This window comes from Pollicipes pollicipes, unplaced genomic scaffold, assembly GCF_011947565.3.
Source record: "Pollicipes pollicipes isolate AB1234 unplaced genomic scaffold, Ppol_2.1 Scaffold_4002;HRSCAF=4701_pilon_pilon_pilon, whole genome shotgun sequence".
Taxonomy (NCBI): Eukaryota; Metazoa; Arthropoda; class Thecostraca; order Pollicipedomorpha; family Pollicipedidae; genus Pollicipes; species Pollicipes pollicipes.
The window spans coordinates 17489988-17515958 of record NW_023596420.1 but is presented as its reverse complement, the minus strand read 5'-3'; the positions used below and the strand labels follow the sequence as shown (position 1 = coordinate 17515958).

General features: G+C 52.4%; 1 protein-coding gene across 1 annotated transcript in view; it reads left to right on the top strand.

Moving 5' to 3' along the window:
- The first annotated feature begins 209 nt into the window (after positions 1 to 209).
- The window catches only part of LOC119093612 (TBC1 domain family member 4), an 88513-nt gene continuing 62751 nt past the window's right edge, over positions 210 to 25971 (top strand). Inside the window, exons 1-9 of the mRNA XM_037216591.1 lie at positions 210 to 242; positions 2287 to 2488; positions 2887 to 3091; positions 3476 to 3595; positions 4155 to 4368; positions 4891 to 5044; positions 6264 to 6381; positions 6636 to 6723; positions 7267 to 7388. Of these exons, the coding sequence (XP_037072486.1) occupies positions 211 to 242; positions 2287 to 2488; positions 2887 to 3091; positions 3476 to 3595; positions 4155 to 4368; positions 4891 to 5044; positions 6264 to 6381; positions 6636 to 6723; positions 7267 to 7388 (1255 nt within the window). The 5' untranslated portion in view covers position 210. The remainder of the gene's footprint in view (positions 243 to 2286; positions 2489 to 2886; positions 3092 to 3475; positions 3596 to 4154; positions 4369 to 4890; positions 5045 to 6263; positions 6382 to 6635; positions 6724 to 7266; positions 7389 to 25971) is intronic.

Sequence of the window (25971 nt, the reverse complement as noted above, 5' to 3'; positions counted from 1 at the left end):
ACGCCGATCGCGGTGCCCAAGATCGTGCAGATCCCGGCCACGCCGCAGTCGACGCCGTGCGACCGTCAGCTGTCGACGGTGGCCGAGTCGACCGAGCCCGACGGCGCCGGCCCGTCGTCGCCGGCGGCGGCGTCGGCCGGGCTGCCGCGCTCGGCGTCGGCCGACGGCGAGCCGGCCGAGCACGCCGGCGGCGCCTTCCGCTCGCGCGCCATGAGTGGCGACACGGCGCGCATGGTCCGCAGGTAAGACGCTGGCCCGTCGGGCAGGGCGTCGGCGGCGCTGAGAGGCCGGGCCGAACGGCGACCAGGGCGCCGTGGAAGGCGGGCTGAACACCGTCTCGGAGGCCCGGCGACGGATGTGCTGGGTTTTCGCAGGGACCAGGACCGGACATGAGCTGGGACCGATTCTTGACCGAACCGCAGGCGGGGTGGCGTGGCTGGATGCCGCCCGGTGACCCTACGTAGCGAGGCATCAGGTGAAGGGACTGGCCAGAGGGGGCGTGGCCCTGTGGCCGTCGGTGCTGGACGCCTCAGATTAGACAACAATGAATGTGGCCGCGGGGAGCCGTCCCCGTGCTGCGGCCGCGCGGACGTGGCAACTCATTCCGTATCCGACCGGGCTGCTGTCAGCACTGGAACGCACGTGATCACACCGCTGCTTGTTTGACCCCCGTCTCCGTATCCCGTACCTCAGTCGCATTGCCGATCGTGCTTTCATCTGCACAGTGCGTTGCTGGGCCTTAGCTGGCAGTGATTTTGTGCGGTCTCTAATGAGGTCAGCGCTTTTCCCAGAGGGCTATACGTACATCGATAGATAGGGGGCTCTGCGCCAGAACTGTTTTGGTGGAGGGGCCGGCCAATGTACGAAAATGCTAATTTTGGTGTGCATCTCCTAACGTCGGTTGCAAGCTCACATGCATAGCGTTTATGCGATGATATGAAGCTTCTAGAATTGTTTGGCGCTCAAAGCTATATATTTTTGAGAGCTTGCGGGCTAAGATCGTCCTGTTAAACGCCAACTAGTTATGTTTCGAAGCGCGCAACAGTGTGTTCCTATTGCGTGTATTCAGGTTATGAACTTGGCTCAAGTTTGATCTCATACGCAAGCTACTCATTGCCGCGCACAATGCGTGCACATCGATGATGTCCACTCTGACACACGGTGGTTATGCTCAGTTCCGTGGAAGTTGACTACTTGACAAAGGACGGGTGAGATTTTTTTACCGTAGTAGATGCTGTCGATGGACCGGCACCGTTGATCAGTGTGGATTGTTACCGCATGATCTCCGTATGTCTTAAAACCTCCTTGTCCTTGTATCTAATATACTGTACCTGTCCTCGCTGTGCAAAGCACTGGCGATCCTGTGTTGCTGCTCTCGCTCCACGCTATACATATTATTATTCATCATCATCACGTGCCGTATTGGTCACGTGTCCGCACTGTCGTCTCCCAAAGTTGCCGTTTACGAACGGGACTCCCGGTAATGTGCTTGCCGCCTGCTCGTGGTTTGGACGCAGTACGGAGTCGGCCAGGCCCGTCGCTGTTTGCTCGCTGCCCGCGCTGCACGCCGGTTACAAGCGCCAGCCACCAGCCACTGCTGACCTTTGACATCGCAGCACCGCAGCTTGCGCAGTCCGATGTGTGTTTATGTCGACCTAGATTCGCGAGACAGCGATACACTTTTGGTATCGTATTTCGGCGAGATGGGAAGTGGATATGTCTGAACCACGTGTTTGCAAATATTCGGCTTTGATTCGCTATTAGACGATTCGATGCGCTCGTCTCTCTTCTTTGAAAAGCTGAGCGGCTAAATGGTTTCGCGGACGGCCAGAAGCTATGCATTATTTCGTTAATCAGGTCTAGTTCATTATATTAACAGTGACTGTTCATCGATTGGGTGCTGCGTTTGTCAACAGGCGTCCAGACCAATGTTGAGATCGACACAGCTGCTCATTTGTCCTCAGGCTATGACCGAACGAACCTGCTGAGGAAGAGGCCATGGTTCGACCTTACCTGATCTGAACTTACCTGCGTACAGCTATCTCACCAGAGCGAGTCTGCGCCAGGACGAGATAATAACTTGACCTGACCTAACCTGGCCTGACCTGACCTGCGTGCCGGTACCTCGCCAGGACGAATCTTTATCAGGACCAGCTAATGACTTGGCCTTACCTGACCTGACCTGACCCGCATGCTGGCTCTTCACCAGGACGAGTCTGCATCAGGATCAGATGATGACTTGACCCGACCTGACGTGACCTGACCTGCGTGCCGACACCCCGCCAGGACGAGTCTGCATCAGGACGAGGAGATGCGGAGCCGGGCCATGTCGGTCGGCTCGTCGCTGGCCCGCCGTCGGCTCAGCTCGCTGGACCACAACTACACGATGCTCTTCCAAGTGGGCAAGCTGGAGCTGCAGATGATCAGTCCCGACAACAAGGCTGTCAAGCTGCACAAGTACTTTAAGGACATCTCCCAGATCACTCAGGTACGTGCTTACCACTGGGAGTTAGGCTGGCGTCGGCCACCAGACAACGTATTTTTTGTCTATTTGTGCACATTGTATGTTGAATGCGAAGTTTGTTCTCAGCACACCTTCCATGCCGCACACCGCTGTGCAGTGCTGGACACTGTACGTCACCCGAGCGCAGGGAACGGACACACCGGAGCACAGACTGTGACTTAGATGTGTGTTAGCGTCTTGAGTTGGCACGTGTGTGCCGTGCTGTGAAGCAAATGCAGACAACTGTTTGGTTCTGAATGGTGGGATGGGATGTGCCGTTTGAAACACAGCCGCAGCGCTGCAGCATCACGCCATCCAGCCGCGCGGTGTGCGTGGCGGGGGTCGGTCGCAGCCGGATCATCTCAGCCAGTTTTCACGCGCAGGGGCAGAAGAACAGCGACCACTTCGGCTTCATCTGCCGCGAGACGCCGGCGGCCGCCGCGGCGCCAGCCGGGTCTGAGGGGTCGCAGGAGGCGCCCCGGGCCGGCCCCGGCGCCGCCATGCCACCCGCCGCCGGCCACAAGAGCGGATATGTCGGCTACATCTTCCGCTGCCAGAACGACAAGATCGCCGAGGACGTGATCAACAGTGCGTGACGCGTCAGCCTGTAATGGGAGTGTCCCGAGATACGAACAGGACTTTTGTTGTGCGTGAAGCTCCTGGACCCACAGACCCACGGGAAACTGTGGCGCAGCTTTTTTGTTGTCGGGTCATGGTCTTTGACCCTAAGGCTCGTGCTTCCTAATGCGAAAACGAAGCCGTCAGATGTACATTACCGACCACATTAGTCTCAGCTCGAAAATCCACCTACTTAGACGCGCGCTGGTTTGGCCTTTTGTAGAGTGTTGGACTCATACGCAGCACCCCCCTTCCCCCCGCCCCCACCTTCATGCATACCACAGCACCCAGACTGCGTCGATGGCTAGGGTCTCAGCGCGTCTGCCTCTCAAAGTGTATTGCCTCCTTCCACAGCGTTGACGCAGGCGTTCCGCAGCGCGTACGACGTGATCCGCCAGAGCAAGCGGCACAACCAGCAGCACTGCGACTACTGCCCGGCCAGCTGGTTCAACAAGCTGTGCGCCGAGCTGGACGGTCAGTCGGCCTACCGCGCGCCCCAATGGCGGCGCACCGGCGGCGGGCGACGGTGCGGCGCGCGGATGTTGGACATTGAGACGTGGTGTCGCAGTGCCCAGTTTCCTAATCTGTGCGGTCGTGCTGTGCTAGTTAGAGTCAGTGTTGGTGTGACAGGCCAAGGTGTGCGCCATGTGGCCATGCTATTAGATGACATGAACTGTGCCTGCAGAGATTTGCAGGACTACACCTTTGCCTAAGTCACCATTCTGCCCTTTACGTGCGCATATCACCATTGATCTATAGTGTTAAAGTTTATTATTTTGCGTATTTCGCCTACCACGACGTCCGTTTCAATATTCACGGATGGCACAGCGTCCCGACCCCAGATTGCAGCAGCTCGCTTCACAACTGCCTTGCCGACGTGTGTTGAGTTTAGGAGTACGTTCAGGCTGTGTGGTCCCGCTCCGGTGGTCCTTTGACGGCGGCCCAGCCCGGGGTCCGGCAGGAGGTGCTCCCTCTCCCCGAGGCCGAGGCTGCAGGTCGTCTGACTGACCGGCCACCGTCCACGCCGCCGCAGGCCTCGGCCCAGAGGCGATTCAGGCCGTGATTGTGCGCGCGCTCGAGTGCCTGCCGGCCGAGGAGCGGCGCGAGCTGCTGCTCAAGCTGAGCGGTGCGGAGGCCGTCGACGCCGCCGAGCAGAACGAGCTGCTCATGTCGCTGCTGCGCTTCCTCTGCGACGAGAAGCAGCGCAAGCACACGCACGTGCCGGCCGGCCAGCTGCCGCCGCTCGGGTGAGCCCCACCGGCGGACGGTGTGTCAGCTGCAGACAACGGCAGCCGGCCGGCTCCGGGCCGCGAGCGACACAAGCGGTCCTGAATCGTCGTGGCCGCTGCTGTCGCTGGCGCACCCTCCGGCCGGCCGGACTCGTCTCGTAGTCCTTCGTTCGAGGCACCGGGCGTGTTTCCCCGTTATCAGCGGGCGGGTCACGTGACTGCCACAGACTAACCGGAGCGAGCTGAAGGCTGCCCGTGTTCAAAGCCAGACCCACTGCGGCCTTGGCGAAGGATGTCAAACGAAACGCCTGCGCTCCCGAATTGGGAGTGTTCCAGCGCCGCGCTCAGTTGTGTTAGGCAAGTGCATGTGAGATCAGGAACTGCTCCTTGCAGTGAGAAAACAGTCCATCCAATCTGGTGCAGTTTATCAATGCTCGTTAGATTGTTGACGACATATGTTGCTTGTCTGGACGCGCTCCGGGGCAGCCCTTCCCCATGGTCTGGGGACCCGTCTTAAGCCGCCCTCCTGCGCCGTTGCAGCCACGACAGCTCCAACCTTCTCTTCGACCTCAGCTCAGGTTTGAACAAGGCGAAGCGGTCGCTGACCTCGCGGCTGGAGCAGGTGTGGAAGTACAACCGGGGCCGAGAGGAAACGAAGGAGAACAGCCAACCGGAGCATTTGGTGCTCCATCAGGTATAACAGCCAACCGGAGCATTTGGTACGCCATCAGGTGTAGCTGCCAGCCGGAGCATCTGGTGCTCCATGAGTTAAAAATACCAACCGGAGCATCTGGTGCTCCATCAGGGATAAATTTCAGCCAGAGCATCTGGTGCTCCATCAGGGATAACTGCCAGCCGGAGCATCTGGTGCTCCATCAGGAATAACTGCCAGCCGGAGCATCTGGTGCTCCATCAGGGATAACTGCCAGCCGAAGCACCTGGTGCTCCATCAGGGATAAATGCCGGCCGGAGCATCTGGTGATCCATCAGAGATAACTGCCAGCCGGAGAGTCCGGTGCTCCATCCGGGATAACTTCTACCATTGCAGGGGCAGGTGGCGTTCAGGTTTCCTTTTGGGGCTCAAATCGTGTAGGAAAGTCGATGATTTGTTGTGCATTTAGTGACGATTATGTGTGGGACTCAATACTTCAAGTGATTTTATAGCGAAAGCAATGCTTACTTCCTGGGTGGAACCTCCATGTCCCCGCGTTAGCTGTTGTTGCAGATTGCGGTGTCTGATTCTGAGCGCAAAATGTCAAGTATTTTCATGTCGGCCTCCTCACCAGTAATTATGTGTTATATTGGCGTCACTGGGTTTTATAATACATCATCTTCCATCCTGCATCATCCTCCAGTTACATCACTGTTGGAACACATCCGCTCGCCGCTCGTGGCTGCTGCAGGGCCCGGCTAGGCCACAGACCAAGCCGGGCCCTGTGACTGAAGCGTGCAACTAAACCGGGCCCTGTGGCTGGCGCGTATAGCCAAACCGGGCCCTGTGGCTGGCGCGTATAGCCAAACCGGGCCCTGTGACTGGCGCGTATAGCCAAACCGGGCCCTGTGACTGGCGCGTATAGCCAAACCGGGCCCTGTGACTGGCGCGTATAGCCAAACCGGGCCCTGTGACTGGCGCGTATAGCCAAACCGGGCCCTGTGGCTGGCGCGTATAGCCAAACCGGGCCCTGTGGCTGGCGCGTATAGCCAAACCGGGCCCTGTGGCTGGCGCGTATAGCCAAACCGGGCCCTGTGACTGGCGCGTATAGCCAAACCGGGCCCTGTGGCTGGCGCGTATAGCCAAACCGGGCCCTGTGGCTGGCGCGTGTAACCAAGCCAGGCCCTGTGGCTGGAGTGTGTAGCCAAGCCGGGCCCTGTGGCTGGCGCGTGACTGACCGGTGTCGGTGCCGGTGGCGCAGCACTCCGCCAGCACCACGCCGGAAGGCTCGCCCTGCCCGACGCCCACCAAGGCCGAGTTCCGGTACGAGTACCCGGCCGACTCGCCGGTCGCCTCCCGACCGCGCAGCTCCACCATCGGTGAGTCATGACTCAGCGCGGTCGAGTCAGGGATCCGCCATTGGTCATCTACGGCTGCACTGATGGCGAGGGATGGGTGCAGTGGTGGTGACTGTCACGCTCCGCTGTTGAAGAGCAGTCTTCACCATTCGTTAGCGTGACAGATCCGCCAATGGTCAGCTGCTGTTACTGTTACGTTGATGCAAGGTGCCGTCGCGTCATGCCCCACCGTCCGACGTCCACGGCCTGGTGACGAGTGTTCTTTGACGTTTCAGCGGGCAGCTCTGGCGAGGGGTATCGGCGGGAGTACCGCACGAGGAACCTGAACCAGGCGGCCCGCACCGACAGTCCCATGGTGGCCATGTAAGACCGCCTCAGTCGGACGGGGCGTGCGGGGACACCACACCTATTGCTCACCTGACAGCCTCAGTTCTTGTCTCGTTGCGATAGGGCTGTTCATTCTTTCTGGCATTTTGTTTAACGACTTCAATAGCCCCGCAGTGCATCACCATGAACTCTCACACACCTTAAGTCTCGTAGCGCCCTCTTCCAATAAGTTCTGGGTTCTGTTCAAAGTTCTATCCTGTAAAGCAAAGTCCCATACTTTATTGCTGATAGTTCGCCTATAATGCCGAAACTGCTGGTGAAACATTACTCTACGAAATCACAATTACACCTCCTGCCGACCGATGGGCTCTGCACCTAGGGTATTAACCTCCCCGTGTCAGCCTCCGCATCATGTGTTGGTCTCATGAGTCACATCACGTTCGGAGTTCTTCATTGCTTTCGGGCTGCGTGGGACGCGCGGTTGTGCCACGCCGCCATGGGTGGGGCAGTGGACGTCGGCCGACGCGTACGGTCACGTGGTATCCCCCCTCCCTTACCGTGCCCTTAACTGTCCCGCAGCTTCAAGCGGATGGGCAACAGCCCGCGCGCCGCCGACACTGGCCGGCCGGGCGGCGACGGTACGCCCCGGCACGCCAACGCCTCCTGGCGGCAGGCCATCTTCAACAGGATCCGCACTCCAGGTCAGTCCCGCGCCGCACCGCCCGCCGCTGGGTGGGTCACGGCCCGCTGTCGCTGGTCCTCCGCCGGTCCGCTGCCGGTCCTCTGCCGGTCCGCTGCTGGCTCTCCACTGGTCCGCTGCTGAACCGTCGCCGGTCCGCTGCTGGCCCTCCACCGGCGCGCGAGTGGCCAGCCTCCGGTCGGCGGCTTGCCCGTCACGTGTCCGCGACTGGTCTGCCGCTGGTCTTCTGGTCCGGCACTGATCCAATACCGGTCTACGAATAATGTGCTCCGCTGCTGGTCTGCCGCCGACGTCCGCTCAGCGCGCTGGTGGTTTATAAATCGTTCCTGCACTGATCTGCCTCTGGTACACGTCGGGACACTGGCGGTCTGTTACTGCGCCGCTCGAAGTCCTCCGCGTGGACTCCAGGCGGTCTGGGTTCACGCGCGGCCAGGCCACGCTCGTTCACTTAAACAGTGTTGCAACAGGGCGTCCGGAACAGTGCGTCGATTCATACCTTCCATGTCTTCCTTCCACTTTTCCTCGTGACAATTGCTGTTCTTATCGGCTTGGCTGGGTATCACGGGTCTTTCCCATCCCCATCAATGCCCACAAGTGGTGTGTTTTGCACATATTGTCCTCACAGGGATTGCACAGGGTTCCGGCTGTTCGTGTTCTAGGAGACAGCATCTATACAATGCTCAGACAGGCACGAAGGGCTGAGGTGCTTGCGATATACGCGTGTTCAAAAACACCATAACACCGTAACACCCTAACACCGTAACGATGTCAGTTATCGAATGCTGATCTCTTGAACTTTGAATCCCTTTGAGATCATCGTTAACGCTAGATGGATGGGAGTGTTGGCGGTTTGTCGCCGTCACTAGCCAATACACTGTCGCTGCTGTGAGAGCCGTGAGGGTGAGCGATGAACTGTGAAAGAATGGTGATGCCCCCTCTGAGCCTTGAGGGCAGGTAGGAAGACGTACAGAGGGAAGACGTTTATGATAGAGGGCGGACGTCCCTGTCACTGATACTCATTAGTCTTCTCCGCGTTCTTCTGCGATGCTCGCGGCTGAGTCATGACATGCTTTTTGGTGAAGAGTGATCGGGAAACTGCAAAGGCTCGTAAATTCTGCCAATGATCATCAATTTTACAAAAATAATGGAATCCAAAATGTGATGCATGCTGTGCGAAGGCATCTTGGGTTTACGCGGCGGATGGCGACTGTGTTTTCTCAGTCATAGCCATGTCGCAACAACACGCTGTGTGACGCCGCGGTTAGAAAGCTTCAAGTTAGACACCGCTCAGATTCGCGAGTTAATGTGAATGACAGGTGTAACGGATCTGCTGTTTACGTGCAATCCATCTAAACGTCACCGCATTATTTGTGCTGTCATCTATTAAGTGCATTATTTTATGCGTTTCAAGGCCTTGGTTAGCCACGTAGACCGCTACCGCTTTAAGTTGTTGGGCGTCCCGGTGCGCTGCGCCAGTGAAGCCCGCGGTATCGGCCCTGACTACTCGGGCCATGGAGCATCGGCCTCGGAGCTGCTCTCCATGCGGTTGTCAACTCGCCAGCAGACAGCGTATCCCTGACTACTCGGGCTATGGGGCATCGGCCTCGGAGCTGCTCTCCATGCGGTTGTCAACTCGCCAGCAGACAGCGTATCCCTGACTACTCGGGCTATGGGGCATCGGCCTCGGAGCTGCTCTCCATGCGGTTGTCAACTCGCCAGCAGACAGCGTATCCCTGACTACTCGGGCTATGGGGCATCGGCCTCGGAGCTGCTCTCCATGCGGTTGTCAACTCACCAGGAGACAGCGTATCCCTGACTACTCGGGCTATGGGGCATCGGCCTCGGAGCTGCTCTCCATGCGGTTGTCAACTCGCCAGCAGACAGCGTATCCCTGACTACTCGGGCTATGGAGCATCGGCCTCGGAGCTGCTCTCCATGCGGTTGTCAACTCGCCAGCAGACAGCGTATCCCTGACTACTCGGGCTATGGAGCATCGGCCTCGGAGCTGCTCTCCATGCGGTTGTCAACTCGCCAGCAGACAGCGTATCCCTGACTACTCGGGCTATGGGGCATCGGCCTCGGAGCTGCTCTCCATGCGGTTGTCAACTCGCCAGCAGACAGCGTATCCCTGACTACTCGGGCTATGGGGCATCGGCCTCGGAGCTGCTCTCCATGCGGTTGTCAACTCGCCAGCAGACAGCGTATCCCTGACTACTCGGGCTATGGGGCATCGGCCTCGGAGCTGCTCTCCATGCGGTTGTCAACTCACCAGGAGACAGCGTATCCCTGACTACTCGGGCTATGGGGCATCGGCCTCGGAGCTGCTCTCCATGCGGTTGTCAACTCACCAGGAGACAGCGTATCCCTGACTACTCGGGCTATGGGGCATCGGCCTCGGAGCTGCTCTCCATGCGGTTGTCAACTCACCAGGAGACAGCGCATGCGACGGTGTAGCTGCCGCCAATGTCAGCACGTCACACAGAACGTCTAGGGTCGTGTAAGCGGGGTCGAGTAACTGACGAGTGATTTAAAGGTACTGCAGTAATCTGCACGAAGTTTTTTTTCTCCCGGTAGCTTTTGGGTTTCGGAGTTCACATTGCCATCCAGTTGGGATATGGAGAAAGTGACGGCCCCTTGCAGAGCTCCACTATTTTTTATGTGCCTTTTTATTCACATTTTGAACACCTCCAACATATAAATACATTAACACAGGCAGGCAAACCTTGTATGGAAATCAGAGGATCCTACCGTGTTGCATATGGAACGATAGCACCAGGAGATCTGTTGCGCCATGGATACCAATGGGAAGTAAGATAGTTACGACTTAGTTGTAGCCGGCAGTCGCAGCGTAGGCAGGGGCGGGCTTGTAGGGAGGGGCGGGGTGGTACTGGGGGTACGTCGCCTCGCCCTGGTACGTGACATCAGCGACGTAGCCAGAGTAGGCATCACCAACGGTGTAGGTCACCGTCTGGGTGCGGCCGTCGGGAAGAACAACGGAGTAAGAGCCCTGGGTGCTGTAGCCATCGCGACCCTCCTGGGCGTTGAACTGCGGCTCGTAGTCTCCGTAGCCGTGCACGTCGTAGCTGAAGTCGTACTTGGCCGGCTGGTCGTAGCTCTGCTGGTGAGCTGGGGCGTAGCTGGGCTTGTGGTAGGCCGGGGCCGGGGCGTAGGTGGGCTGGTGGTAGGCCGGGGCGGCAGTGCTGTACGGCGCGTTGTCGGCGGCAGCAACGGCCAGCAGGGCGGTGACGAAGAAGACCTGGCGAAAATAAATTAGTGTAGTAGTGGTAACAGTCAACACTGTGCTGCAATGCATTTTCGCCTGCATTGTTGTACATGCGCTGCGATATATACTCGCTTTCACTTTCTTCGGTATGCTCCTAATACATCGGTGCCTCTTACCTTCATGATGGAGCTGTGAGATCCTTGGCGATCTGTGAACGTCTGATGCTTGTTGGTGGCGGTGCTGGTGTTTTATAGTCGCCGGCCGCCGTCCACTACCGCTGGTGACCCTGCCCGGGGCGTCAGGCGGGGAGGGGTGTGACCGGTCGGCCTGTGTCCAGGCGTATGGGAGAGGCTGGGGATACCTCTCCTTGCACTGATTCTCAGACTTACGACATCGCGGTGGTTAAGCAGTAGTCCTGAGGTCTCTGGACAACCGGAGATTGGAGCGAACCGTATTATAACGCATACGAGTGTGTGTGCTGGCTGTTCTGATCATTAAGGTGCTGTGCTTATGGAACGTAAGTTAGACCAAGCACCATTGCGCGGTGTGCATACACCCATGTCGGATATCGGTTGCGTCAGGTGTCATGTGCCGTGTCGTGGCACCTGCCCTGTCCTTGTCCAGCCAAGTCTTATTTGGCTCTTTATACAATCTTGCTATGAGGTCTGCTTTGTGCATACATTTTATAGCACAATGAAGCCATTTTAGTGGTTCGGGACAACAATTAATGGTGACTATACGGCACTGCACAACTTTTAATGCATTCTCAACGACTAATGCTCCATGTTCCCAATCATGTAGCATTCACTAGTCATCCCGTGAAATCCGTTTTCACCATGCACCGACTTGTTCTGTGGTAAGCGACCCTGTTTTTTAGGTCGGTGTTTTCCCATGTCGCGCTGTATCCGCCGTCGCCGAGTCACAATACATAGGCCGCAGAGATGGGTACACGTGCAAGGCCACATTTGTTTTTCTCCTGTACTAGCGCTGCAGCGCGAAAGAAGGTAGGCTTTTCAAGGATGCAGAGAAAAGCTCAGATGGTTATATGTTGCGATCGTTTAGTGGCGTGACTTCGAAACCTCCAAAACTGTGTATCGCCTTGTCTCCTGAAACAACGCAACGTATGTTCACTGCATTCCTTACAGTGCAGATCAGTATTTTTTTTTTGTTCACGTTCAGCGGGATGATCTTAGCCCCGCCAGTGATCCTCTTATCAGGTCTGTCATGATCTCATTAGTATTCCACGTTACCAAATCTCAGTCGTACGCTGCACATTGCTTCCAGCGCCTTTCGAACAGCCTTTGTCGGGTTTGTTACCCTTTGGTTCGGGATTGGCTGACAGAGTGTGGGCTGGAGCTCCTCAAGCGCCTTTGAAACAGCTTTTGTCAGCTTTTGTATCCTATGATCTAGGATTGATTGCCAAAGTGTGATGGACCAGCTGAATCGTTCCCGGGTCTGTAGTTTTATTGAAGTCGGTTGGTCTCAAGCTGTGAACATCCACACATGGACCGTGAGCCTATGTACATCACGCAATACATGCAATGTTTAAAAAGTGAGGCATGGCCTCAACATACTAAATTTGTACTTATGTTTTACTAATCGGAAGACAAAACAATGACCAGAGGCTGAAAGCTTGTCTGTTTTTGGTCTCTTCACTTATGAGTGAAGAAATACATTATTTGACGTGTTAAAGATCATTCCTTTCTTTTCAATGTCGCCAATGCCATACCACCATCCGATGTTAAAACGAAAGATACCCCATGCGGGTCCGCATTGAAAATACGCGAATTTGAGGACGTATTTAACTCCGCGACTCCGACCTGTGCGTCCATTGACATATCAGGCAATCGAAGCGCCAGCCCGTCAGCACCATCCAAAACTTACCCTCGGTGTGTTTTTGTATAATATTTTGGCCCGATTGTTTTACAGGGAATCCCTTGGAATACGAGTCCTTGTCGATCGTGTTGCATATAGTTTGGTGCTTCTACTCTTCTGATACACAATTCTTTGATACAGAAATAATGTATCAGGCATGTGCCGAGTTGTCAATTTTTAAAAGAAAATATTATCAGTGGGGCGGCTTACTTGAGCGGACTAATAAGCACCACGGAGTCCAGTTTTATTTTAATTGCAGGCTACCCCACAACGGGAATATTAAGTGCTCGGTTCATAGACAGCATATGAGTACGACATGTCGGCTGTGCGTTTAAGTCCTTGTTTGACGCGCATACGGCATGGTGCGGCCGTGAGGTGAGTGTCTTATTTACTCACCATTGCTCACCGTTCTGTTCCCGCTCTTCTCCGATGTCATCACCTGGCCGCCAAGCGGTTTTGTATGCATGCCTTCAAAACGTCAAACAGTCCACTGGGGGAGGCTGCCGCTATTTCATCGAGTCAGCGTCATTAATGCAGAACCTGTGCAGATGGAATCGAACGGACTGACCAGTGAGGGTGGTGGTTGGTGCATGCAAGGCGTTGGCGATATCAGTTGCTAAGTAACTAACCGGTGCCACACCATCCAGTCACGGACCCCCTGCTCTGATTCGATTGGGATCTGTTGGTGGCGACTGAACTTTCTCCATCAACTGCTAGTGATTGTGGATTCAGCCGATCATAGCTGCTGGTTATTCGTTGTTTTTGTATTTACATCTCGCACGCATCCAGCATATGAATACGCATCACGGTTAAACGACTATCCCTCTGTGACGAACCCTATCTCCTTCGATGGAATGGAATCGGAACATCTGGTAGACTATGAGTAGCATTTGATACCAATGAGCTGAGGCTTAGGTGTACCTGGGAGTGGCGCCATAGGTGGGAGCAGGCTTGTAGGTGGAGGCAGGCTTGTACGCAGGGGCGGGCTTGTAGGCGGGGGCGGCCTTGTAGGCAGGGGCTGTCTTGTAGGCAGAGGCGGCCTTGTAGGCGGGTTGAGCCTTGTAGGCAGCGGCGGCAGCCTTGTAGGCAGGGGCGGGGTTGTACGCAGGGGCGGGATGGTAGTCGGGGAACGTGGCCTCACCCTCGTACGTGACGTCAGCGACGTAGCCGGAGTAGGCATCGGCAACGGTGTAGGTCACCTTCTGGGTACGGCCGTCGGGGAGGACAACGGAGTAAGAGCCCTGGGTGTTGTAGCCATCACGGCCCTCCTGGGCGTTGAACTGGGGCTCGTAGTCTCCGTGGCCGTGGACGTCGTAGTTGAAGTCGTACTTTGGCGGCTGGTCGTAGCTCTGCTGGTGGGCCGGGGCGTAACTGGGCTTGTGGTAGGCCGGAGCCGGGGCATAGCTGGGCTTGTGGTAGGCCGGGGTGGCAGTGCTGTACGGCGCGTTGTCGGCGGCGGCAATGGCCAGCAGGGCGGCGGCGAAGAAGACCTGGCGGAAGAAACTTTGTGTAAATAATGCTCACAGTCAGCATTGTACTGCAATGCATTCTCGTATGTATTGTTCATGCGCAAGTTGTATACACGCTTTCACTTTCTTCGGCATGCTCCCAATGCATCGGTGCCTCTTGCCTTCATGATGGAGCTGTGAGATGCCTGGGGATCTGTGGGCGTCTGATGTCTGTTGATGACGGTGCTGGTGTTATATATTGGCCGACCGGCGTCCACCACCGCTGGTGACCCTGCCCGGGGCGTCAGGCGGGGAGAGGCGTGACCGGCCTTCCCGTGGCCAGGTGGGTGTGGGTCGAGCACTGGAGCACTCAGTGCCGTCACTATCAGCTGGTGCTCAGTTGTCGTTCAATGGAATGAATTGTTGCGTTGCTATGCTCAGATAGAAACGGACTCTCGGACAAAAACGAAGATTCAACGGTATCGTTGGCGCAACTTATGGGGGTGTGGCTAAAGATACTTAGTTTCGTTTTGAATCGGCGTGGATATATTGAACATTGAACCTGCCATTACCATGGCCCGGGCGCAATGTCATGGATAAACCCATAAAATTAAATGCAAGAAATTATAAAAATTAGTTGCATAGTACCAGCAGTCGATACATTTCAGCACGAACCACGCTAATGCTGGTTCCCGAAAGTAGATTTTGTTAATACCAGGCTGTCTCATGTACTATTTCTAAATCTTTTGTCAAGTATCTGAAATTGCGGGCGTTCGCGAATTCCTATTCGCGTTGGGGGAACTGGATTCTAGTTTTTTTTTTTAGGATGGCAGGCCAGAACGATTTTCTCCCGAAGCCTGAATTTATGCTGGCGCGGAGCAAGACCCCCAACATGTGAAGGGCCACGATATAATGGTGGTCTGATGTTTCCTTGGCACAGATGTCTGTTGCTATTAGAGGTAAAAATAAACTAATCGAAAATGTAATGTGTTACGCCTCACCAGGAATGCAGCGCGCCTGCGGTGCGTTAACCTGGGCGTTCGTCTCAAACGTTTGATTTGTATGTCCCGCGGCAAACTCCCGCGTACGCCCCCGTGACTGACCGGTGCTGCGCTGTGATCCGGTGAAATCTTTGATATCACTCCCTGAGGTTGATTAGGTCAAAATTCAATCTTTCCAAAGGGATTCAAGCATCATATATACTTCTTTAATCTATATACTAGCATGTAGGCATGCAACGAGAAGAGAGCTTTTATTAACGCAACTGCATCTTGCGCGGAGAAGGAACCCCAGGACCCTACGCTGACATGAAGAAACAAGACCTAATGCCAGCAGTCCACATCAGTGGCATGCGCACTCTTACACAATCCAACATTTTCTTCACAACACAGACCACTTTCAACGCATGCCCGGCTGGCCGGTTGAGTGCCACGAGCTTTGGTGGGAGTGGACATTGAGCCCCCTGAGATCTCAAAAAGGAAGCGTGCTAAACACTGCAGAATGAACAAGGGCGTGGGCGTGTAAATGTCTTCAACATTTCCTTATCTTAAGGTATGTAAATCATGGCTTTAGGGTCAAACGAGCTCGGAGAAGGTAAAACTCTAGATTGATGTGCATGGTGGCCTCAGATCTTCCCGTGCACCCAACTGTACTCTAGTTATCTCTCCTAAGCAAATTACTAATGTCGTTTATTATCTCAGGTCAGCGGCCTCATTTTACCTTCAGAGGATCAAGGTAATCAAAAACCGTAGAGATTGAGACTGAAGTCCAAGCACCATGTCTGGTGACGTCCTTGTGATGGAGAGACTGAAAATAGGTGTCAAAAACTACCGAGTGAGGCAAGTTCTGTAATTAAAACTATGGTTGGTTTTGACCATGGACTGACGTATACCTCATCCATGCTCCACTAAATGAGTCGTGGTCGCTCGAAAGATATGTTGGGTAAACGTTTATTGGGAGGTGTAAGGAAAAGGAAGGAAAATGTATTGAGCTGTCGACTGATCGCAAGTAATGACACGTTAACATCAACGGAGCTTGGAGGAAGCAATAACGCTTCTATGATTTTGATCAAGTGGGAGCTGCTTGATGCGTGGTTGACACTGCTAACTGGGTTAGCAGCACAAATCATCGTAATTTCTGTTTTGTACTGTGTTTGGTGGGCTAGATGAGTTCGGTATGTTTCCATTGTTGCCTCACACCATCCTGCTCTTTATTTAATGACACAGAGCTTTTGATTATGCAAGCGCTTCCAGGGCTGGAGGCGACCGTATCAGTGCGCTCAGGGCTAGATCCATGTGACGCGCATTGACATGTCACAGGTGACGCGTAGTCATTGGCTACTGTGGGTAAATGGTTCGGTGTACGGAGAGGTAGACAACGATTAGTACGCATCATCTTTGTATTCCAGTACTTTGGAGGCATTGAACATATAAATACATCACGCCCATATGACATGCATATTGCGATAAAGACATGGCTATGTTATCCGAGTGGATAACAATGAACGATGACTCAGTTGTAGGCGGGAGCGGGAGCGTAGTTTGGGGCGGACTTGTAGGCGGCGGCGGGCTTGTAGGCGGGCTGAGCCTTGTAGGCAGGGGCGGGCTTGTAGGCAGGAGTGGGATGGTAGTCGGGGTGCGTGGCCTCACCCTCGTACGTGACATCAGCGACGTAGCCGGAGTAGGCATCGGCAACGGTGTAGGTCACCGTCTGGGTGCGGCCGTCGGGGAGGACAACAGAGTAAGAGCCCTGAGTGCTGTAGCCATCACGGCCCTCCTGGGCGTTGAACTGGGGCTCGTAGTCTCCATAGCCGTGGACGTCGTAGTTGAAGTCGTACTTGGGCGGCTGGTCGTAGCTCTGCTGGTGGGCCGGGGCGTAACTGGGCTTGTGGTAGGCCGGGGCCGGGGCGTAGGTGGGCTGGTGGTAGGCCGGGGCGGCAGTGCTGTACGGCGCGTTGTCGGCGGCGGCAACGGCCAGCAGGGCGGTGGCGAAGAAGACCTGGCGGAAGAAACTTTGTGTAAATAATGTTCACAGTCAGCATTGTACTGCAATGCATTCTCTTATGTATTGGAATAAAATGCTCAGCTGTTGTTCATGCGCAAGTTGTATACACGGTTTCACTTTCTTCGGTATGCTACCAATACATCGATGCCTCTTACCTTCATGATGGAGCTGTGAGATGCCTGGGGATCTGTGGACGTCTGATGTCTGTTGGTGGCAGTGCTGGTGTTTTATAGCAGCCGACCGGCGTCCGCCACCGCTGGTGACCCTGCCCGGGGCGTCAGGCGGGGAGGGGCGTGACCGGCCTTCCCGTGGCCAGGTGGGTGTGGGTCGAGCACTGGAGCACTCAGTGCCGTCACTATCAGCTGATGCTCAGTTGTTGTTCAATGGAATGAATTGTTGCGTTGCTATGCTGAGATAGAAACGGACTCCCTGGGCAAAAACAAAGATTCAACAATATCGTTGACGCAACTTATTGGGGTGTGGCTAAAGATGCTTAGTTTCGTTTTGAATCGGCGTGGATATGTTGAACATTGCACCTGCCATTACCATGGCCCGGGAGCAATGTCATGGATAACCCCATAAGAATAAAATACAAGAAATTATAAAAATTAGGAGCGTAGTACCAGCAGTCGATACATTTTAGGACGAACCACTTTTATGCTGGTTCCTGAAATGATATTTTGTTAATACCAGTCTGTTTCATGTACTATTTCTAAATCAATTGCCAAATATCTGAAATTGCGCGCGTTCCCGAATTCCTATCCGCGCTGGGGAGCTGGACTCTACTGTTTTAGGATGGCAGTTCCGAAGGATTTTCTCCCGAAGCCTGAAGTTATGCTGGCGCGGAGCAAGACCCCAACATGTGAAGTGCCACGATGTAATGATGGTCTGTTGTTTTTTTGCACAGATGCCTGTTGCTATTAAAGGTAAAAATAAACTAATCGAAAATATAAGGTGTTACACCTCACCAGGAATGCCGCGCGCCTGCGGTGCGTTAACCTGGGCGTTCGTCTCAAACGTTTGATTTGTATGTCCCGCGGCAAACTCCCGCGTACGCCCCCGTGACTGACCGGTGCTGCGCTGTGATCCGGTGAAATCTTTGATATCACTCCCTGAGGTTGATTAGGTCAAAATTCAACCTTTCCAAAGGGATTCAAGCATCAGATGCACTTTTTAAATTTATATACTAGCATGTAGGCAAACAACGAGAGGAGAGTTTTTATTAACGCAACTGCATCTTGCGCGGAGAAGGAACCCCAGGACCCTACGCTGACATGAAGAAACAAGACCTAATGCCAGCAGTCCACATCAGTGGCATGCACACTCTTACACAATCCAACATTTTCTTCACAACGCAGACCACTTTCAACGCATGCCCGGCTGGCCGGTTGAGTGCCACGAGCTTTGGTGGGAGTGGACATTGAGCCCCCTGAGATCTCAAAAAGGAAGCGTACTAAACACTGCAGAATGGGCAGGAGGGTAGGGGTGTAAATGTCTTCAACAATTCCTTATCTTGAGGTATGTAAATCATGGCTTTATGGTCAAACGAGCTCGGAAAAGGTAAAGCTCTAGATTGATGTGCATGGTGGCCTCAGGACTTCCTGTGCACCCAACTGTACTCTAGTTCAGTGTCCTAGAATTGCCGACTTTGGGCGTAATACAACACCCTATGAGGAGGATTTTTTCATTCCTTTTCCCCATATTTTACGTGGATTTTTCAGTCCTCCCTGACATTGTCTAATCGCACACGCCAAGCCCCTATTTCCCTTTCGGACGTTCTCAGATGTCATCCCAAACCGAGCTCACTTGAAACCACCAAACATAAACGAGGCTCCACAGAACCTGGACAATGTCCTGCCTTACCTACATCTGAATCATGTCTATGTATGCACAGAGCAAGGGCGCCAGGTACCTCCAAGCCCAAGAACCCCAGCGACTCCAGCCGCTTGCACGCATTAAGTTTGGTTTGTTTACAAAATGCATCACAATCGGCACCTGTGTGCCAAATGCAAGGTTTTCACGCATCCCCTATTTTTTTTGGTATCACCACCACACCACGAAGAAGCAATCTCACGAAAGCAGAGCCCGGTGCAAACACCAGCAAGGCCTGGTAGATAATTTTGCTCCATGTATTTCTTTTTTCACAGGAAACTTGGCCACTAAATTGCATCACTCCCTAAATGCAGGAGTGAAAAATTCAAGAAATGTCTACATTAAATTTAAAAGGTGAATATCACCATTTGAGCACTCATATTGACAGATTTTAAGTCAAATCACCTGATAACAAAATTTTGCCAGAAATGTATCAGTTTTTATATGTATTTAGGTACTGTTGTTTTTTCTCGGTATCATAGAGTTTGATACCACTTTATTCTTCCTTCCTTTTCGATTGCCGTTAGAGGTACCATTTGTTGCCTAAAAAGTTGACCAATTTCTCTGCAAAATTCTCTGTGATAGGTTAACTACAAACTTTGCGTATTTCATGCATAAATTGGATTAATTCGCCAGCCGCCCAAACATGTTTGATATGCACCCGAGATTGAACAATTCACGGAATGAAGGAGACAATCTGAAGCGCGGAACTTATTTTTACCGCCATTTTTGGCCTGTTAACCCTCGGTTAACCGTTTTCTTGGTTCATGGCGGTGCTCAATAATGATAAATCTATGCCCTTCGAGTGGCTAACTCACCGGGCTACCTGACAAGGCTATCCTAATGGTGCCATACAGAGCTTGTGGACAGACCTGATGCAGCTAATACCGAAGTGTTTGATGGCGAAATTCTGCCCTCTGGAGATGTTGATCATGCACACCTCTTGTTTCACATTTTAGTCTCATAGGTTGTTGGGCATGATTGATATTTATATTTGGGGGGTGAGTGGGACGACTCTGGCAGCAGACCATGCAAAAGGTGCTAGCTTTTGTCTTGGGGAGCAGGAAGAAGCCAGTAAGTCCCCAGTGTACCAAGTAATTGCTTACCTTACCTGCTTTCAACACATGATTTGTAACCAGAGTTAGCCCTTTTCTGTTTTAATGCATCGATTTTTGTCGTAAGACAAATTATGATCCCGCAAGGCGTGCAATGGGCTCATTTTGTTCCATATTCTTGATTATTTGCCCCAAATCTCTTGAAGTGGTCCCTGATGGCTGCTTTAACCAGATGTTTTTTATAGTTGTCATGGCTTGCTGACTGGCAAATGACTGTACTGCATATATTCACTATGTTTTTTAACACAGGGGTACTCTAAGCTGCATAACAATTGTAATATGAGTTGAATACTAGTATGTAACAAATCGTCAGACCATCCCATTTGAAATGTGAAGCCAACATCTCAGACTTTGTCATTAAATATGAATGACGAAGCCTAAATAGATGCCTTTGCTGCAGTTGAAGAGGCAAGCAGCATTACTGGCATGGCCATCTAAAGCTTATGCTACTTTTTGAGAAAAGAGATTGTTTTGTGGAGCATACCCATTATTGCCCTTGGCATAGGTTAGCCACGGCAATCAAAATAAGTTATTTAAAATTATTTAAAGGGTTTTGATTTGTGTGTTGTCAACTTTGCCTGATGTCAGCAAGCCTACACAAATGAACTTAATAAAAATGCAAGTTGAAACTAACCAAAAATTAGCCTTACGATGTTTTTATCACAAGTGCTGCTGTCAACAGATAGGTGAGTTGAGATGATGTTCGTCATTTTGGCTACTCTAAGTTAGGTTAAGTTGGTCAAGCGCATGGCAAGTGGCAAAAGGAATTGTGCAAGAATGAGTAACTCACAACTGCTGCCGTGATACAAACAGGTTAGACATGATGAGATGAATTAAAGCCTCTTAAGGTTAGACATAGTTAGCTACTTTCATAGAAACAAGCATTGGTATACTTTTCGTTTTCCCTGCTCCCATCTTAATAGAAGCCAGAGGTATGTCTATGGTGTTTACTTGGTGATGGGCTGATGTGTAGGAGTCTAAGGTTTTTTGTTTTAATGTTTTTTGCTTGTTGAAATTTAGGTTGTTATTTTGGTTATTGAATTCCTTTGCTTTGGGTGTGTTAAGAGTGCTGTGGAAGGGAAGCGCAAAGTGCAGCATCAAATTATTGGTGTTACTAATTGTTGATGCTCATTACGCTGCCATGACATTACTATGCTGTAATGCATTCTTTTTCCCTTTGATGTCCTGAGATGTTAAAAACAAATAGTTTTATCAGGTTTTTGATATTACGTCCATGCCAACTTCAAATAGATGTCTTTGCTGAAGCATCAGTCACGAGCTCAAAAGTTCCACCTTTTGCGAATTGATTTTTGTACTCCGGCACGGTCTTTTTGCGATGAAATTTTTCACTCCCACCCTAGTTCAAAAGCGATTCTACCTCCCTGCTCTAGTTACCTCTCCTAAGCAAATTGCTAATGTCGTTTGTTATCTCAGGTCAGCGGCCTCATTTTACCTTCAGAGGGTCAAGGTAATCAAAAACCGTAGAGATTGAAACTGAAGTCCAAACACCATGTCTGGTGATGTCCTTGTGATGGAGAGACTGAAAATAGGTGTCAAAAAATACCGAATGAGGTAAGTTCTGTAATGAAAACTGTGTTGGTTGTGATCATGGAATGATTTATACCTCATCCGAGGCCTATTAAATTAGTCGTCGCTCGAAAGTTATGTTGGGTAGACCTTTGTTGAAAGGTGTAAGGAAAAGAAAGGAAAGTGTATTGAGCTGTCGACTGATCACAAGTAATGACACGTTAACATCAACGGAGATTGGAGACAGCAATAGGGCTTCTATGATTTTGATCAAATGGGAGCTGCTCGATGCGTGGTTGACACTGCTAACTGGGTTAGCAGCACAAATCATCGTAATTTCTGTTTTGTGCTGTGTTTGCTGGGCTAGATGAGTTCGGTATGTTTCCATTGTTGCCTCACACCATCCTGCTCTTTATTTAATGACACACAGCTTTTGATTATGCAAGCGCTTCCAGGGCTGGAGGCGGCCATATCAGTGCGCTCAGGGCTAGATTCATGTGACGTGCATTGACATGTCACAGGTAACGCCTAGTCATGGGCTATTGTGGGTAAATGGTTCGGTGTACGGAGAGGTAGGCAACGATTAGTACGCATCATCTTTGTATTCCAGTGCTTGAGAGGCATTGAACATATAAATACATCACACGCCCATGTGACATTCATATTGCGATAAAGACATGGCTATCTTGTCCGAGTGGATAACAATGAACGATGACTTAGTTGTAGGCGGGAGTGGGAGCGTAGTTTGGGGCGGGTTTGTAGGCGGCGGCGGGCTTGTAGGCGGGCTGAGCCTTGTAGGCAGGGGCGGGCTTGGGCTTGTAAGCAGGGGCGGGCTTGTAGGCAGGGGCGGGTTTGTGGGCAGGGGCGGGGTGGTACGTGGGATACGTGGCCTCACCCTCGTACGTAACGTCAGCGACGTAGCCGGAGTAGGCATCGTCAACGGTGTAGGTCACCTTCTGGGTACGGCCATCGGGGAGGACAACGGAATACGAGCCCTGGGTGTTGTAGCCATCACGGCCCTCCTGGGCGTTGAACTGGGGCTCGTAGTCTCCGTAGCCGTGAACGTCGTAGTTGAAGTCGTACTTGGCCGGCTGGTCGTTGCTCTGCTGGTGGGCCGGGGCGTAACTGGGCTTGTGGTAGGCCGGGACCGGGGTGTAGGTGGGCTGGTGGTAGGCCGGGGCGGCAGTGCTGTACGGCGCGTTTTCGGCGGCGGCAACGGCCAGCAGGGCGGCGGCGAAGAAGACCTGGCGGAAGAAACTTTGTGTAAATAATGTTCACAGTCAGCATTGTACTGCAATGCATTCTCTTATGTGTTGTTGTTCACACGGAAGTTGTATACACGCTTTCACTTTCTTCGGTATGCTCCCAACACATCGGTGCCTCTTACCTTCATGATGGAGCTGTGAGATGCCTGGGGATCTGTGGGCGTCTGATGCCTGTTGGTGGCAGTGCTGGTGTTTTATAGCAGCCGACCGGCGTCCGCCACCGCTGGTGACCCTGCCCGGGGCGTCAGGCGGGGAGGGGCGTGACCGGCCTTCCCGTGGCCAGGTGGGTGTGGGTCGGGCACTGGAGCACTCAGTGCCGACACTGTCAGCTGATGCTCAGTTGTTGTTCGATGGAATGAATGGTTGCATTGCTATGCTCAGATAGAAATGGACTCCCCGGGCAAAAACAAAGATTCAGCAATATCGTTGGCGCAACTTATTGTAGTGTCGCTCAAGATACTTAGTTTCATTTTGAATCGGCGTGGATATATTGAACATTGCACCTGCCATTACCATGGCCCGGGTAGCAATGTCATGGATAACCCCATAAGAATGAAATACAAAAATTATAAAAATTAGTTGCGTAGTACCAGCAGTCGATGCATTTTAGGACGAACCACTTTTATGCTGGTTCCTGAAATGATATTTTGTTAATACCAGTCTGTTTCATGTACTATTTCTAAATCAATTGCCAAATATCTGAAATTGCGCGCGTTCCCGAATTCCTATCCGCGCTGGGGAGCTGGACTCTACTGTTTTAGGATGGCAGTTCCGAAGGATTTTCTCCCGAAGCCTGAATTTATGCTGGCGCGGAGCAAGACCCCCAACATGTGAAGGGCCACGATATAATGATGGTCTGTTGTTTTTTTTTGCACAGATGTCTGTTGCTATTAAAGGTAAAAATAAACTAATCGAAAATATAAGGTGTTACACCTCACCAGGAATGCCGCGCGCCTGCGGTGCGTTAACCTGGGCGTTCGTCTCAAACGTTTGATTTGTATGTCCCGCGGCAAACTCCCGCGTACGCCCCCGTGACTGACCGGTGCTGCGCTGTGATCCGGTGAAATCTTTGATATCACTCCCTGAGGTTGATTAGGTCAAAATTCAACCTTTCGAACGCGATTGAAGCATCATATATACTTCTTTAATCCATATACTAGCATGTAGGCAAACAACGAGAAGAGAGTTTTTATTAACGCAACTGCATCTTGCGCGGAGAAGGAACCCCAGGAGCTATGCTGACAGGAAGAAACAAGACCTAAAGCCAGCAGTCCAAACGAATGGCATGAACACTCTTACACAATCCAACATTTTCCATACAACACAAGCCACTTTGAACGCATGCCCAGTTGAGTACCACGCGCTGTGGTGGGTGGGGCATTGAACCCCGGATATATAAAAAAGAAAGTGCGCGAAACACCACACAATGGGCAGGGGGATAGGCGTGTAAGTGGCTTCAACTATGGCCAATCTTAAGGCCTGTATGTCATGACTTTAGGGCCAAATGAGCTCGGACAAGGTAAAACTTCATCTTGGTGTGCGTTGTGGCATCATATTTTCTCATGCATCATTCGGTAGTTTTGATGGATCTTCGAAGGAGAGCGCCATTGTTGTTTATTTTATTAGGTCTGACCTGATTTCATCTCTAGAGGGTCGAGGTAACCGAAACAATTTAAAGATTTTTTGATGGGTTGATGTCTGGTGATGCCCTTGTGATGAAGAGACTGAAAATGGGTGTCAAAAGTTGCCGAAGGAGGCAAGCTCTACAGCCTAAACAAAGTTTGGTTTTGACCATGGGCTGACTTATACCTCATCCAAGGTCCATTAAATTGGTCGTAGGCGCACGGAAGTTATGTTGGGTAAACCTTTATTGAACGGTGGCAAGTCGTCCCCAACCCGAGCTTGTGTAAAAGTAAAACGCATTCCTAGTGGGTTGTCTTTAGTTGAGCATGCATCTGAATCCTAATTCAACTTAATTTGGGTCAAAAAAGTTATACTGATGCTCAGAAGACATGAGCTAATGGATTTAGCTGTTGACTGGTCACAAGTAATGACATGTTAACATCAACGCAGCTTGAAAACACAATAACGCTTCTATGAGTTTGATCAAATGAGATGTGCTTGATGCGTGGTTGACACTACAAGCTGGTTTAACAACACAAATAATCGTAAGTTATATTTTGCACTGTGCTGCGCTAGATGAGTTCGGTATGTTTCTTTTGTTTCTCCCACACCACACTGCTCTTTATTTAATGGCACACAGCTTTGTGTGCCATTAAATTGTTTCCATTGCATTGTTTTCATTAAATTGCCATAAATTTGTGTGCCACCATTGTTTCTCTTACCCTATCCGGTTCTTTATTTGATGGCACATACCTCTCAGCCATAAAAGTTCTTCCAGGGTTCAATGCGGCCGTCCCAGGGCGCTCAGCGCTAGATCCACGTGACATGGTCCATTGACATGTCACAGGTGGCGTCCAGTCATGGGTTATTAGGTGTATGTGGTCCGGTGAGCTGAGAGGTAGACAACGACCAGTATGCATCATCTTTGTATTTCAGTCCTCTGGACGCATTCAACATATAAATACATCACATGTGCATATCACATTCATATTGCGATTAATGCATGGCTGTGTTATCCGAGTGGAAGCAATAAACGATGACCTAATTGTAGGCGGGAGTAGGAGCGTAGGTGGGGGCGGGCTTGTAGCTGGCGGCGGGCTTGTAGGCAAGGACGGGCTTGTAGGCAGGGGCGGGCTTGTAGGCAGGAGCGGGCTTGTTGCTGGCGGCGGGCTTGTAGGCAGGGGCGGGCTTGTAGGCAGGGGCGGGGTGGTAGTCGGGGTACGTGGCTTCACCCTCGTACGTGACATCAGCGACGTAGCCGGAGTAGGCATCGGCAACGGTGTAAGTCACCGTCTGGGTGCGGCCGTCGGGAAGGACAACAGAGTAAGAGCCCTGGGTGTTGTAGCCATCACGGCCCTCCTGGGCGTTGAACTGGGGCTCGTAGTCTCCATAGCCGTGGACGTCGTAGTTGAAGTCGTACTTGGGCTGCTGGTCGTTGCTCTGCTGGTGGGCCGGGGCGTAACTGGGCTTGTGGTAGGCCGGGGCCGGGGCGTAGGTGGGCTGGTGGTAGGCTGGGGCGGCAGTGCTGTACGGCGCGTTGTCGGCGGCAGCAACGGCCAGCAGGGCGGCGGCGAGGAAGACCTGGCGGAAGGAACTTTGTGTAAATAATGTTCACAGTCAGCATTGTACTGCA